At 47.5% G+C, this 15,294-nt stretch overlaps 1 protein-coding gene across 9 annotated transcripts; it reads left to right on the top strand.

The window, feature by feature from the left end:
- Positions 1-620: 620 nt before the first annotated feature.
- Positions 621-14,625, top strand: LOC123243620 (transcription factor CP2-like protein 1). 9 transcript variants are annotated; one of them, XR_006506043.1, is made up of 15 exons: positions 621-676; positions 2,333-2,508; positions 3,218-3,369; positions 4,253-4,326; positions 4,849-4,954; positions 5,128-5,234; positions 6,438-6,590; positions 6,803-6,913; positions 8,537-8,634; positions 8,907-8,961; positions 9,424-9,517; positions 11,186-11,276; positions 11,751-11,833; positions 12,785-13,244; positions 14,047-14,092. XR_006506043.1 is itself a non-coding variant. In XM_044671639.1 (15 exons), the coding sequence occupies exons 1-15, from the start codon at positions 2,426-2,428 to the stop codon at positions 14,093-14,095; spliced, it is 1,449 nt and encodes a 482-aa protein (XP_044527574.1). In that variant the 5' UTR covers positions 1,946-2,425; the 3' UTR covers positions 14,096-14,625. The 9 variants fall into 9 exon arrangements, 4 of the variants coding, with proteins under 4 accessions (XP_044527574.1, XP_044527575.1, XP_044527577.1 ...); XM_044671639.1 differs by lacking the exon at positions 621-676 and having other exon boundaries at positions 1,946-2,508; positions 12,785-12,930; positions 13,193-13,244; positions 14,052-14,625; XM_044671640.1 differs by lacking the exon at positions 621-676 and having other exon boundaries at positions 1,946-2,508; positions 12,785-12,930; positions 13,193-13,244; positions 14,047-14,625.
- Positions 14,626-15,294: the final 669 nt, after the last annotated feature.

The raw sequence follows: 15,294 nt of genomic DNA, 5'->3' as shown, positions 1-15,294 counted from the left end.
TGCCCCATCCCTCTCCCCTGCCCTTCTCCTGTTTAACCCCAAATAGGCAGGTTCTGGGTAGAGATAAGAACTCTGTTTAATATCAACAAAAGGAAAGGGGGTCCCCCTTCCAGGAGAGCCAGTGTTTGTCCACAAATACCTCCTCCGCTGACATGCAAGATGGACAAGGGGGTGAGGAGCCCACGAGTGGCCAGATCTTCAATAAAAGAAATTCCGTCTGCTTCCCCAAGCTTCGCGGCTCCTTCCCTGCTGTGGAGATCCTGATCCTGGTCTGAGAACTCCATGTCTAGGGTTACCCAACCACCATCCCTCTGGGAGAGGGTCGCTAGCCAGCCCCCAGCTCCTCCAGTCTGTTTTCCCCCCAGGCTCCTCCAGTCTGTTTCCACAACAAGGCAGGCTGTGTGCTCTGTAAACTTGGTCCCTCCCCATTCCCCACCCCTACGCAGGGGACACGGTGACCTGAGTGGGGGTGGGAGTTCCCCCGCTCCAACTCCTTGCCAGACTATCCTTTTAAAAATGGGAGAAGGGTGCTTTCCCTTCCCTCACCCCTCCAAGCCAGGGAACCCGGGGCAGTTCCCCCCACCCTGACTTCATGAAGAACCCTAATACTCCTCTATTTTCTCAGGGGTAACTAAACTACGACCTCACTTCCAGAGTCAGTTCACAGTGTCTGTAGGTGAGTGTGTACATGTGAGGGAGGGTTTAAGGATTTGAGATTGTGTATATACTGGCATCCCCTCACAGCCCGACTTCCCCATCCATATATTGTGGGTCGAAAGAAGAAACTAAATGGGAACTTTGCGGGAGTTTTGCCAAAGCTGCAGACAACACAGAAAAAGCTTAGAAACTTAGAAATGCAGAAAAAGTATATGCCGAATAGTATGGTATTACATCAACATTTGATACCATAAATATACACACTTTATTTTACTGTAAACACCCCATAAAAGAAAAAATTCAGACTTCTCCAGTGGGGGGTGGGGGTGGGGCAAAAAATCGAGGGTGCTGTGCCCCTAACCCTCTGCAATGTGGAAGGGATGCCTGTATGTATATATTATATGCATATATATGTATGGTGTATGTGTTTTGCACACACACTCTGTATTTAAATGTACTGCATGTGAATGTGTGTGATAAATAAATAGCTAGCTTCAAAGAAAGGATCCTCAGGGCCTGGGTTCAAGTTCCATCTCTGATATATCCTGGCTGTTACAAGACTGAGCCATCAATTAATAACCATTCATAATTTATTTATTTTTATTTTTTAGAAAAAATTTTCCATGGTTCCATGATTCATGTTCTTGCTCTCTCTCCCCCACCCCCACCCCCCATGGCCGATGTGCATTTCCACTGGTTTCTTCATGTGTCATTGATCAAGACCTATTTCCATATTATTAATTGCTCTAGTGTGGTCAACAACCATTTATTAAGCATGGTCAAAAAAAGCTGAATTTAACATCAGAAGTTCTGGGTTCAAATTCAGCCTCTTCTCCCCACACACTTTGGATATGCTGCTTTCTCTTTCAACTTTTGCCTCAGACCCTAGCTCTGTGACCCTGGGCATGTCTCTGTGCCAGGCTTAGCCACAAACCCAGGGGAAACAAAGACAAAAACAAAATCAGAGCTTGCCACCCAGGAACTTAACTATCTAATCCTAGACACAGCATGAATATTTAGATAGACAGACAGACAAACAGATAGACAAACAGGTAAGTAGAGTAGATAGATTGATAGACAGGAAGGAAAAAAGGTAAGAAAGAAAGAAGAAAGGAAGGAAGGAAGGAAGGAAGGAAGGAAGGAAGGAAGGAAGGAAGGAAGGGAGGAAGGAAAGATGGAAGGAAAGATGGAAGGAAGGAAGGAAAGATGGAAGGACAGAAGGCAGGGAGGAAGGAAAGAAAGAAAGAAGGAAGAAAGGAAGGAAAGACAGAAGGGAGGAAGGAAAGATGGAAGAGTTTACATTTGATCCTGCAGGTAATTGGGAGCCACTGGAGTTTATTGAATAGATGAAGTGACATAGATTTGCATTTCAAGAAAATCAGTTCAGGGGTGGGGGCTTTTAGGTGGCACAGTATAGGAAGAGTCCCTGTAACCCTGTTTTCTTCATCTCCAGATCCAGCCTTCCCTATGGGTTAATAATTATTGGGGATAGGGGCTCCCAGCCCCTCCCCAGCCTCAGCTGCCTCTGGCCTGTCCCGGCTCCTGCTCACCAGCCAAACAGAGCCCTCCGACTTGGCCCCACCCCACCCCACCCTGTTATTTTCCCAGCATCTATAAAGCAAGAGACCCCAAGTGGGGCCCCTCCCAGTGAAAACAAACTCTCCTCCACCTCCAGGGCATCCTGGCACGTCTGTAGTAGCTACTCCTCTCCAGCTCCCTTCACCATCCTCATTGCCTTCCCCGACTCAGTGACCTCCCTTTGCCCACAATGTTACTCTGGCACAACCAACCAGAACATGTGTGGCCCAGCCCGGGGGAGCTGTACCCATGTCCCACTGGCAGTCTGCTCAGGTAGGTGCTTCTGCCTCTTTGAACGCCCCCCAGGTCTTTTGTCCCTCGTGCTCCAGCTGTCGCCGAGGGCAGAGGCTTTTGCCCGGGCACCACCTGGAACCCCCAAGGTCAGTCCTGGCATCTGTTGTTCTGTTTTCTCCCTGCCTTCTCTGGGTGCTCCCTGTTGGCCCCAGATCCCCTCATCTGCAGAGGAGGACGGGGAAGGGGATCTTCGAGGAGGGACTTTCTTGGGGGAAGAAGGCACATCCTCTGGGGTTACTGAACAAGGCAAAGGTGGGCACAAAACACCCTCTCGGGTTTCGAGCTCATTCGGAGGTAGGTAGCGGAGCCTCTGAATGCTCCTGAGGTTTCATCAGATTTCTGGGGATCTCCAGGCATTTCCTAAAGACTTCCTCCCCTTTCATAGATCCTCCTGGTTAAAGGCAAGACCTGATCTCATCCTAAGAAGGCAACTGGCCAAGTCCAGGATGGGTCAGGGCCGGGAGAGGGTGGCACTGGCACAGGTGCTTCAGGCTAGACTTCTGGAAGGAGAGTCTGGGGCTTTCGGGAGAGAAAGGGGACGTCTGAAGACGGAACTGGGAGAACAAGGAATGAGCCTTCATAAATGGCCCACAACTGGGGAGAATAGGCAGAGTTGAGAGCTGGAGGAGGGGCACCTCATCTTCGCGGGGCAAAGCGATGGGAAGAGCCTGATATGTCACCCCAACAGAGAGTCTCTGGCACTGCCTTACCTGAAGCAGGAGGACCCGTCCAGCATTTCTGCCTCGGACATGCACTGTCCTGTCTTCCAATATGTCCTCTGTGCCGTCACCTCTCCCGCGGTCAAGCAACACGAGGAGACCCTCACCTACCTGAACCAGGGTACAACAGACACAGAGACGTGGGTGTTGGAAACTAGACTACTAGAGGGCAGTGTAGTCGTGCCACGTTAGATTTGGAAACTGGAAGACATAGGCTTGGATCCCACACCTGGCACTTACTGTGTGATCTTGGATGTCAGGAGAGTCTCAGTTTTCCCATCTTTAAAATGGGACTAATAACTAATTTTTTTTTTCCTTGTAAGGTTGTCACAAGGGTTAATGCGCATGATGTGTATAAAGTACTACATAAATGTCAGTTATTTTGTCTTTGGTACCTGGCACTCCGATGTATGGCAGCTACTTAATGTTTTTGAATTATCATTATTTAAATCCCTTATCTTCTGGGTTAGAATCAATACTATGTATTGGTTCCCAGGCAGGAGAGAGTGGCAAGGGCTAGGCAATGGGCTAAGTGACCTGCCCAGGATCATCCAGTTAGGAAGTGTTGGAGATCAGATTTGAACTCAGGACCTCCCATCCCTAAGACTGGCTCTCTCTCCACTGAGCCACCCAGCTGCTTTTGAATTATCATTATCATTATCATTAATACATTGATAGGGAATAGTCAGCCTTGGGGTCAGAAAACTGGACTGAAAATCAGATTTTACCCTTTGATAAATATTGGCTCTGACTCTGGGCCGCTCATTTAGTCTCTCAGTGATTCAGAACTCCCCAACATGGACCCTTAAAACATCGGTATGAGCAGGGTTGGGGCTGGGGAGTCGATGAGGACAGATGGAGGCCTTGAGCTCCAGGGAGGTGACAGACTTGGGTCCACCTCAGATGCCCAGAAGAGGGTTCGGGGGCAAGGGGAGCGGAGGGGATCCTCTCCATTCTTCAGACGGCTTTCCCTGCTTCAGGCATGCATGACTCCTCTCTTCCAGGGCAATCCTACGAGGTCCGGATGCTCTGTAACCCCAAACTGGGTGATGTTTCCCAGTGGCCTCGCCTGCTGAAGGTATCTCTTCTCCTCACCCCTGGATCTCCATCTAAATCAAGTACCAGCTGAAAACTATTCTCCCTGCTAGCCAGGAAACAGCCTTTCCCAGTGTTCCTCCCTCACTCCACTGCCATCTTGGGCACTGGGCACCATACTTCGGGGGCAGCATAGACGGAATGGTGGCGGGAATACTGGGCTTAAGATCAGAAAGCCTAGGCTTCAAACCACTCACGAGTGACGGAACCAGGGAGTCACTTACTGCTGCCAAGCCTCGGTTTCCTTATCTGTAAAATGAAGCCTATCCCGTAGAGCGCTCTGTCTGACCGAGAGGCACAGCTATGACCACTCTATGTCTGCCAATGCACGCACTGGCTCCCAGGCAAATGATGAGGGAGACTTTCTATCCCTGGAGGACAGTCTTGGGGCTGGGTGGGTGGGAGAGGCATGATTTGAATCCAAAGGAGAGAACGGAAGGTTCTAAGGAGGTTGGGCTGTGGAATTCCCAGGGCTTTTTCTGAGCTGGGGGTCTGGTGTCCACAGAGTGTGGTACGTGTGGTTTTCCACGACCGACGCCTGCAGTACACTGAGCAACAACAGCTGGAGGGCTGGCGATGGAGTCGTCCGGGGGACAGGATACTGGATATTGGTGAGGGGAATGGAGGGGCTGGAAAGGAAGGTGGGAAGCCTTCATGGGACTTCTTTGGATCCTGCCCTACTCGGGGAGGCGGGAGGCTTTCAGGGTGCTGTTGCTTCCTGCTGCCCCTCTTGTGTCCAGGCTTAATTCTGGTGCTTGTCTACCCCCTTCCCCCTGTCCTACAGACGTGCCCCTATCAGTGGGGGTGGTGGAGCCCCAGGTACTGCCCTCACTCCTTAACACGGTGGAGTTTCTCTGGGATCCTGCCAAGAGGACATCTCTCTTTTTGCAGGTCAGGGTTAGGGCACAGCAGATACCATTCTTGCCCTCTGGTTGCTGCCTGGCTGGGTGGTGGGATGGGGTACGGTGAGATGCCGACACACTAAAAACAATGGCAGAAAGCATGTGAAACCTGGCAGATGAATGGTGCTGGAGGAGCTCAGAGGTACTTGGTGGCTCCAGGGAGGCTTCAAGGTGGCCCAGAGAAGCAGGGTACTCTGACTAGATGGTTATGCTAATGCGTTTAGCTAAGGACCAGGAAAGGGGCAAGAAGGAAGATGAAATGGTATAAAAGGCTAAATTGGGTTCTAGGGTTGCTAACTGTTGAATAGCCTGGGGAAATAACAGTATGGCAAGGTAGAAAAATCATTAATGCCATAATCAGAGGTTCTGGGTTCACATCCTATCTCTGACACTTATACTAGTAGGACCTTGGGCAATTAACTCCCTAAGCCCCAGTTTCTTTCTGTAAAATGAATAGTCTATTATCTCATTTGATCCTCACAACACTATTTTATTATTTTTTTTAAAACCCTTACCTTCCATCTTAGAATCAATACTAGGATTTGGTCCTAAGGCAGAAGAGCAGTAAGGTTCAGGCAATGGGAGTTAAGTGACTTGCCCAGAGTCACACAGCTGGGAAGTGTCTGAGGCCAAACTTGAAAACAGGACCTTCCATCTCTGGGCCTGACTCTCCATTCACTGAGCCACCCTGCTGCCCCCCTTATCCCCATTTTACAGAGGAGAAAACTAAGGCAGAGGTTAAGTTTCTTACTCAGGGTCACCCGAGGCCAATTTGAACCTTAGCTGCCATAACTAAGTTTGGGCTTCAAGACCACCAATATCCTTTCCAGAGACAAAATCCTGAGGTGGATATGAGAGCAGGGAGAGTATCCCAAGAGGGAGAACAGGAGAGGCCAGCCTTAACCATTTGGGTGTGTGTGTGTGATGAGGATGGGCTCCTTTGGTAGTCTGTGAAGAGGAAGGACTCCTCCAAATCATATGTTCAACTGTCTAAAATAAAACAAAATGGACTACGAAGGAAATCATTACTTAGAAACGCTCATCAGATTTATTTTATTTTTTTTTAAACTTCACAGATTTTAGGAGAACTCCCAGAAGAGACGACTATTCTTCGGCTCTCCTTGGTGGAGGAAGTCTAGCCCTGGCCAAGTCCCTACTTTTGTCGCTTCATGCCCTTCCTCTTCTACCTCAGGTTAACTGCATCAGCACGGAGTTCACCCCTCGGAAGAACGGCGGGGAGAAGGGGGTCCCATTCCGCATCCAGATCGATACCTTCAAACCAGGTGACAAGGGAGTGACCGTAGAGCATCTGCACTCAGCCAGCTGCCTCGTCAAAGTCTTCAAGGTATCCATTTGGGCCTGAAACTGGCCCCTCCTCCTCAGGTCTCTGGCCTGCCATGCCTCCCTGTCCCACTAGACCTCTAGAGGAAGTGGCCTTCTTCACCCTCCCAGAATGCTCTGCCACCATTCCCATTTGTGGAATGGTTATCCTAGAGCAGGGTGGGCAGGAGGAGTTACAGATGGGACTCTGAGGCTTTCCCCTGGACTCCTCTGCAGCCGAAAGGGGCTGATCGGAAGCAGAAAACAGACAGAGAGAAGATTGAGAAGCAGCCGCTGCAGGAGAGAGAGAAGTACCAGCCAGCCTATGAGACCACTGTCTTTACAGAGGTGTGTACAGCTGTGAGAGCCACCCCTCTCCCCAGGCTGCAAGTTTAATCTAATGCTTCCATGGCCTCCTTTGGCTTGATGAAAGGGCATCATTAGCAGTTGGATAAACAGGGCCCACACTGAAACCTTTGAAAAATAATACATATGGAGGCAGCTGGGTGGCTCAGTGGATGGAGAGCCAGGCCCAGAGATGGGAGGTCCTGGGTTTAAATGTGAACTCAGATACTTCCTAGCTGAATGATTGTGGGCAAGTCACTAAACCCCCATTGCCTAGCCCTTACTACTCTTCTGCCTTAGACCTAATACACTGGATTGATTCTAAGAGAAAAGGTAAGGTTTTAAAAAAAACAAAACCCAACCAACATATACAAGAAAAAGGCAGAAAATTTGGAGGGGAGCAAAGATGAGAAAGATAGTTTTGCAAGCAATATGTAGAATTTATTTAAAAAGAAAAGCAAGTGGTATGGGAAATAGATATTTCTGATCTCCTGTGGAATCTTCTTTTGGGGTTCTGCTGTGTACACAGAAATGTTCTTCTTTGGAGAGATTTAAATTCAGAATTTAAAAAAAAAAAAAAGGAAAGTAAAAACAGGTCTAGAGTCAATTGGGCAGCTAGGTGGTAAAGTGGATGGAGTGCCAAGCCCAAAGATTCATCTTCCTGAATTCAAATCCAGCCTCAGATTAGCTGGGTGGGCCTGAGCACTTGACCCCATTTGCCTTGGTTTCCTCATTGGTCAAATGAGCTGGAGAAGGAAATGGCAAATCATCCCAGGATCTTTGCCAAGAAAACCCCCAAATGTGGTCATGAGAAATCAGACAACTTAAAAATTGCTGGAGAGCATCAGTTATTTTTCCCAGGTTACATAGCATGTCAGAGAAAACCCTAATCTAACTCAGCTCATGACTCTAGAGCTACACATCCACTGAGGGGTGGGGTGGGAGGTGGAAGCATAGGGCAGGGAGATACTTGGGCGGGGGGGGGGGAAGATTTTTTCCTTTTAAAAGCTTTCCTCATTGCATCTCAATTCGTGCAGTTTGAAGTCCATATAGCAGAGGAGGCAAGTATAATAATTCATGTTTCTTGAGGAGAAAAAAAATGGAGAGGACAGGTGGAGGGAAGCAAGAAAGCCCCAGTTTCTCTGGGACAGAGGGGTCTAGAAGAAATGAGACACTGTGCCTGGAGCCATATTAATCTTTTTTTTTTTTTTTTAATCCTTACCCTCCATCTTAGAATCAATACTGTGTATCAGTTCCAAGGCAGAAGAGCTGTAAGGGCTAGGCAATGGGGGTCAAGTGACTTGCCCAGGGACACACAGCTAGAAGTGTCTGAGGCTAATTTGAACCTAGGACCACCTCTCAATCCACTGAGCTACCCAACTGTTCCCCCCACCCCCATATTAATCTTTGAACTTGAGGACTGTTTCTGCAGCTTCCAAAGGAAAATGCTTAGCTCTGGACAGGGTTCTCCAGGTAGCCATTTCTGCCCCGCCCCAGTTCTGGTAGGGAACTGGGCCCAACATGGACACCTGGGCCCCTGAGGGCAGCAGAGCTGGGAGGGGTCCCTCTCCTTTCCAAAACCCCAATTCAAAGGTCCTCTAAATTTCCCTAATCCTTTTCCCCCAGTGTTCACCATGGCCCGAGACCTCCACTGTTCTTCATGGCTCTCCCAGCCCTCCTGGCTTGACTTCTCCCCATTCTTTCAAGTTCCTGACCCCAGAGAGGTGAGTGGAAACAGGGAGGGTAGCAAGCACCTATTTCTATGCCATCCCCTTCTTTCGTCCCTCTGAGGTGTAAGGGTAAGGGGGAGGAAAATGACATTCATTCATCCCAAAGAAAAGTGACTGAGCACATTTTGCTGGGGCTGGGGGAGTGGGCCTGGGCTCTCTCCTCTGAGTGCTTCCAGTCTGCCAAGAAGATCAATAAGCTCTTCATACCCAAGGTGATGGGGGCACAGAGGCCCGGCCCTCCAAGTCTTGTCTGCTCTCTCCTCTAGGATCTGTTCCTCCCCACCCTTCTCCCTGGACAGCTCAGTGGACAGCCCCGCTGAGGTAAATGCTGTCTAATCCCCTCTCTCAGCGGTGTCGCCTGCCCTCTGGCGGCCATGCTTGGCACCGACCCGAAATCTTGGGCAGGAATGTTGCTAATCCCTCACATACCTCTCTATAGCACTTTGAAAGATTTGCCAAGAGGCAGGCAGTGTAAGCTGATGGTCCCCATTTAGTTCCAGAGGGAGCACTGGGGGGTGAGTGGGGGGGTTGGGAATGGAGGGAGGCAGAGAGACAGACAGACGGGACCAAGCCTCAGCCTACAAAACCAAACCTGAAGTCTTTAGCCTGGTATTCCGGTCCTTTCCCAACCTACCCTTCCAGCTTCGCTTGTCACTCCAACACTGCTTGCCCTACCATGCTCCAATCAGGTGCCAGGTGCAAGGATCTGCCCACGGCATCTTTCCTCAAGGTCTTCACTACTGCTCACTAAAATAAGTCCCCCCCCCCCTTCCCCCTTCTCAGACTCTCAGCCCAGGGGCTTCCATCTCAGAGACACAGCAATGGTTACACCGTCATCGATTCTCTGGCTACTGTAAGATGTTGGTCAACTTCAATGGTGAGGCTGTCTCCCGGAAGAGTTGGGAATGGAAACTCTTTTTCTTCCTGGTTTAGAATATGAACAGTCGTTCCTTAGCAGCTATATAGATAGCTGCAAGGTTGGCAAAACACTTTCCTTGTCTCATATGATATCTAGGTGCCGGTATTATTCCCATTTTATAAATAAGGAAAACTAAAGCTGAGCAGCTGTGACTTTGTCCAGGGTTATACAGGTATAAAGTCTGATCCAGGATTTATATTCAGGTCATCCTAACCCCTATCGGAGAGCTGGCAAACCTTTTAGAGCTTGTGTACCCAAAGTGCACCTTCAAGCTGCCTGAGCTCCCCAACCCCCCAGAGTGAAGGGAGTTAATGCCTGCACTGGGGGGCTGGACCTGTGAAAAATATATGCAGCATTGCAGGGAAGGGGAACAGAGCAGCCTCCTTCGTGCCACCCTAGTGCTCGTACCATGCCTTCGCCAACATGGCATCCACTCCACCACTGTGAAGCCCTTAAATCCTTACTAAACTTTTCAGTCCTGCCACCCATGAGAATCTGCTCTCTCCCTCCCATCTACTTATGGGGGAAGAAAGGTGCAGGAGGGCCCAAGAAATGAAGAGGCTTCCTGTGTGTGCTTGAATTGAATTCCCTGGGACTCTGGCCTTCCTTAATGTCTGAGACCAGGCTTGAACGCAGGTCCAAAGTTTTATAAACCCTGGGCCACCTGGCTGCCTACACTAACAACTACGCAGAATTCTCTCTTCACAGCAAAGTATTCATTGGAGACTTCTTAGTCTTTAATTCAATGATCAATTTTACAGGAAACACACCATATTATACTGTTCTGGAGTCATGCTCTAAGGAAATCACTGCAAACATGTATTAGGTGGTGACTACTGTTCGGAGTTGGGTTGAATTCAGTCAGGCAGGCTCATTAGACTGAGCTGCTTGAGGACAGGAACTCCTTTTTGCCTCTGCAGTACTTAGCCCTGTGCCTAGTACATAATAGAAATGAGTGCTTGTTGAGTTTAAATTGTATCACGACATACTGGCTGTGTGTAGGCCAAGATAATTCTCCTATATGCTCAGTATTCTAAGTAACTTTCTAAGACTGAGAGCAGATAATGACCTGCATGGGTGGGAGTTCCCTACAGTTAGGAAATCACTGGTCCACTGATAAGGCTTATACCCACTCTTCTAGGGGGAACTGATAGGACTCCCAGAAATGGAAAATCCATCTAGACCCAATTCCACAAATATTAAGCAACTCCTAAGTGCCAAGCATTGTAGATACAAAAACAAAGGGCCTGCCTCAAGGAAATAATGCTTAACTTTAAGAATGAATCTTTAGGGGGGCAGCTGGGTAGCTCAGTGGATGAGAGCCAGGTCTAGAGACGGGAGGTCCTAGGTTCAAATCTGGCCTCAGACACTTCCCAACTGTGTGACCCTGGGCAAGTCACTTGACCCCCATTGCCTACCCTTACCACTCTTCTGCCTTGGAGCCAATACACGGTATTGACTCTTAAGACGGAAGGTAAGGGTTTAAAAAGAAAGAAAGAATCTTTAACATTAGAATTTGAGATTCTATGCCAGGGCATCCAACAGACAAGTGTTTCTGACATCCAGGGCCTTCCCTGTCACCTCCCCTCCCACCTCCATGTTTCCTATCCCTCCCTACTTTCATAGGTGCAGATCTGCTCAAACTTTCTCGCCAGGACCTCATCCAGATCTGCGGAGCAGCTGATGGAATCCGTCTCTCCAATACCCTGAAGGCCAGGTACTAAACCTTATACTGCCCACTTCTTGGGTTCCTCAAAGCTTGCTGGGCTTCTCCCTCACCATCCCCTCCTCCCTTCAAATCTCAAGCTAGTCTCGCCTTCTGCAGAAAGACCCTTAATGTTAGTGCCTTCCCTCTGTTGATTATCTCCAATTTTGTAACAAAGTTAACATAGTTTGCATGTGGCCTCCATTAGACTGGTGAGTGTTTAGTAGTGCTTGGCCCACAACAGACATGTTGACTGATGAAAGTAAGGCATCAAATTAGCAATTACTGAGTCTTAAGGTAGGGGTGGAAAGTTGAACCCCCTTCTCTCTCACTGTTACCTGTTAGGTTAGTTACTGCTGGTCCTAGCTTGAAACCTGTAGAGTGCCTTTGGGAGCCATGAAGATTATCACCTATAGTTTCTACTTGAAGAGGGTGGGAGATGTCTGTAGGGAAGGGAGAGGTTAACAGTTTCTTTCTCTGGCTCAGGCCCATTCGTCCTCGGCTTACCTTGTATGTGTCTCCAGAGGCCCTGAAGCCAGGAAATGAGACCCCACGGAATCCAGATTCAGGTACAAATGCCATTTCCATTGCCTTTTTCTCCCAACCTGGTGGAATGTCTGGCATGGAATCCCTTCCTATTGCTTATAGGATGGGAATGGGACTAGAGTTTTAACAATACTCAGTTTGTCCTCACTGGGGCCCAATGTTAGTTTGCTGGGAGCCTCATCAAGAACCTCAGGTGTCTTTATTTCTTAAAAAGTCAAAGTTTTGGGGCAACTGGGTATAACAATGAATAGATTGCCAGGCCAGAGTTCAAATCTGACCTCAGATATTTCCTGGCTGTGGCCCTGGACAAGTTACTCATTATCATTTGTCTAGCCCTTTCCCTTCTTAAGAGTTGTTACTAAAAAAGGGTTAAAAAAAAAATCTGATTCCTTTTTTCTCCCAAGCTCAAATCAAAGCACTCTAGGCCAGTGCTGCTGAACATTTTTGAGCCTGTGTACCTAAACTGCAACTTTGAGCTGCCTGTGAGTCCCCCGCATTATTACCCCAAAGTGGAGGAAGTGCTTGCTTTTGGCAGCTGGACAGAGGGGCAGGACATACAGAAAATGTTGTTGGGCACTGTGGAGAGGGGGAACTGAGCAGCTCCTCTGTGTGCCATTGCTGCTCTAGGCAGTCTTTCCTGATCCACTGGTTTGATTCCAATATATAATTATAGTTCTTCTAACATCCTGCTATGTAATTTAACTCTCATTTGTAGTATGGGGGAATATACTGTACTCCTATTAAAATGGAAGCTCCTTGAGGGTAGGGACTGGGTCTTCCAAGTTAGAATTCTTACAATTTCTTTTCTGATCACTCTACATGGAGTAGTAGGGACCAGTGCCTATGTTTCCTTCTCGAGCCCCCTCAAACTGTTTCTGCTTTTCTTGATCTAATCTCAGATTACTGTCCAAACTCCCTAGTCTTGCCCTTCTTTGGGCCTTGGATCACTTATCCCCTCATTACCCTGCCTCTAGGGTCTTACCAGCAGGTATATCTGGAGGAGCTCAGCACTGCTGAACTGACTGGAAAACTGGCTGAACTCCTGTCTCTCCCAGCCAATCAAATCTACCGTCTCTTTCGCCAAGGTCCTACTGGCATCCACGTACTCATCAGTGACCTGGTAGGAGGATCATTGCTTCATTTCTTCTACTGCCATACCTTTCCTCAGGAGTGTGAGTACCTGCCTCTTTTAGGTGTTAAGGTACCCTCATGGATCCTTCAGTCTCCCATCCTGGTTTCTCTCACTCTAAGATTTGGGCATTTCCCCTCTGATCCAGATTCCCTTATGCTGAAGTTTTGTCTTGATTTGTCCTAACTTGGGAGTAAGGTGAAGTAGACAATGCAAACCAATTTTCCTTTTGTTTACTGGACACCCTCTGCAGGTCGTCCAGAATCTGATGGATGAATCTTATTTTGTGGCTGTGGTGAAGAAAGGTAGGCGCACTGAGGGGACAGGCTGGCTAAGAGATTGAGAGTTAAAGAGGAAATGGTTATGCTCTGGATATATCCTAAACATTTAAATAAATGCTTATTGTATTTGAGGTATAGGGGCAGAGAGAAACAACAGAAACATAAGGTTAGGGTGGTGTGGTAGACAGAACTGATGATAGAACCAGGAAGAACTTTGCTGCTCTCTAGACTACGGAAGACTAGGGAAGAGTACTAACGACATAAAACAATTATAAGAGTGCCAAAGGACTCATTGCAGAACATACTCTAGAATGGGAATTCTTAACCTGGGGTCATAAACTTTGAACTTTTTTGGTCATTCGTTTCCTCTGTAATTTTATGTATTTTATGCATTTAAAAACATTACTCTGAAAAGGGTCCACAGACTTGACCAGATTTGAAGGTTATGTCAAACACAAAAAAGATTAAAACTTTTTTTGAGGAGCTCAGAGGAAGAGGAGAGCACTGTAGATCCTGTGAACTAGGTAGTGCAAGAATTATATCCATTTTATGGCCAAGGAAACTAAGGGTCTGAGAGGTTCATAACTTAACCATGGTCATACAGTTCAGCCATTAAGTAAATTAGGTCCTAAGTTACTGTGTGCTTTAGTGCTAAAGGAGGGCTTCCTGGAGGCGGGAGGAGAAAGATCAATGAAAGTGGTATCGGGTTCATTTCTATAATCTTGTGTCCAGGGCTATCATTTGGTCTATGGGGTTGGGCAGTGGACTGATTGTGGGGACAAGGGTACTGATTTGAAAGTTGCACCCCTTTACTATTTATTTCCAGTACAGAATCCAGACGGCTACCATTTGTTTCTGAGTTAGGCTTTCAATAGACTTTCCAGTCAAGACCAGGAAAAACAAAGCATTGGAGACACAAGCTACATCAAATCCTAACAGTGACCAGAAAATCAGTTAAAATCCCCAAATACTTGAGACTGGTGCTTGTGTCAAGTAGCTGCCACACTGGCTTCTGCTCCTTCTTTCCTGGAGAACAGGGTCAACTTGGGAGGTGCGCAGAGTCCTAGGCTCAAAGGTTTGGCATTATCTAGGCTGTACACAGGATACCTGAAGGAGGATTACCCTGTGGATTAGTCTTCCCATCGTCTATCTCAAATCCTCATGTGAAGGAGACTGCCCATCAAAATCACTGTATGTGCTCAATAACTGGCCTTCTCACATTTAAGCTTGTTCTGTGCCCTACACTTTTTTTTCTTCTAAGTCCATTAAAAAACCAAAAACAACCCAAAGAAACCTTTATTTTTTTATACTGGCTTTGTGGCGGGTGACTTTTTCAAATATTTCAAGGTGCCAACACGAATCTTAAGGTTTGATTGATTCTGTCATCAGCCTTTGTGGCTAGTATTTCAGCATGCTATCACACTTTAGAACCAGGCCAAGGAGAACCCCATTCCTAATCCCTTGGTTCTGAGCAGAAAGCATCCTTAACAATTCCTTTGTTTTTTTTGCATGTGCAAGTAAAACTAGCTTTCACTCCTCACTGGCTGGCAACATTCAAATGACTGGATTTTAAAACTTTGGATTCTAAAAGAATTTGGGCAATTCTTTACAGAGACACTAAAGAATTTGCTTCGGGCTTAATAATACTCAGGAAGGTATGACATAGGGAAAGAAGACAATGAGTCCTAGTCTCAGCCTTGCCATTAACCCAGTTGCTTTTGTAGAATGAGGCAGTTAGCCAAATCTATGATTCTATAACCTCTAATCAGACTTCCTTGAGATCCAGTCTAGGCCCCTATCAGATGGCTGGGTGGCTGGCTGGCTGCCTACTTTGGGTTAGAAGTCAGTCAAGCAAATGTGGCCATTGATAGGGGAAAGAGAGTGGAAATCCACTGGTTTTTGTTTATAGATTCAGTGCTGAAAGGTCATCTAGCCCAAAGGTGGCAAAACTTGCCCTCATCCCCCAGGCAATGTTGCCTGAACCAGATTAAAGTGTAATTGGAAAATGTTTAAAATAAATAAAAATACAACATGGGAAGTACCAATTTGTGGTTTTCTAAGTCATTATGTGGCC

This window comes from Gracilinanus agilis, chromosome 4, assembly GCF_016433145.1.
Source record: "Gracilinanus agilis isolate LMUSP501 chromosome 4, AgileGrace, whole genome shotgun sequence".
Taxonomy (NCBI): domain Eukaryota; kingdom Metazoa; phylum Chordata; class Mammalia; order Didelphimorphia; family Didelphidae; genus Gracilinanus; species Gracilinanus agilis.
Note: the sequence above shows the minus strand (reverse complement) of the source record. Positions and strands in the feature narration are given on the sequence as shown.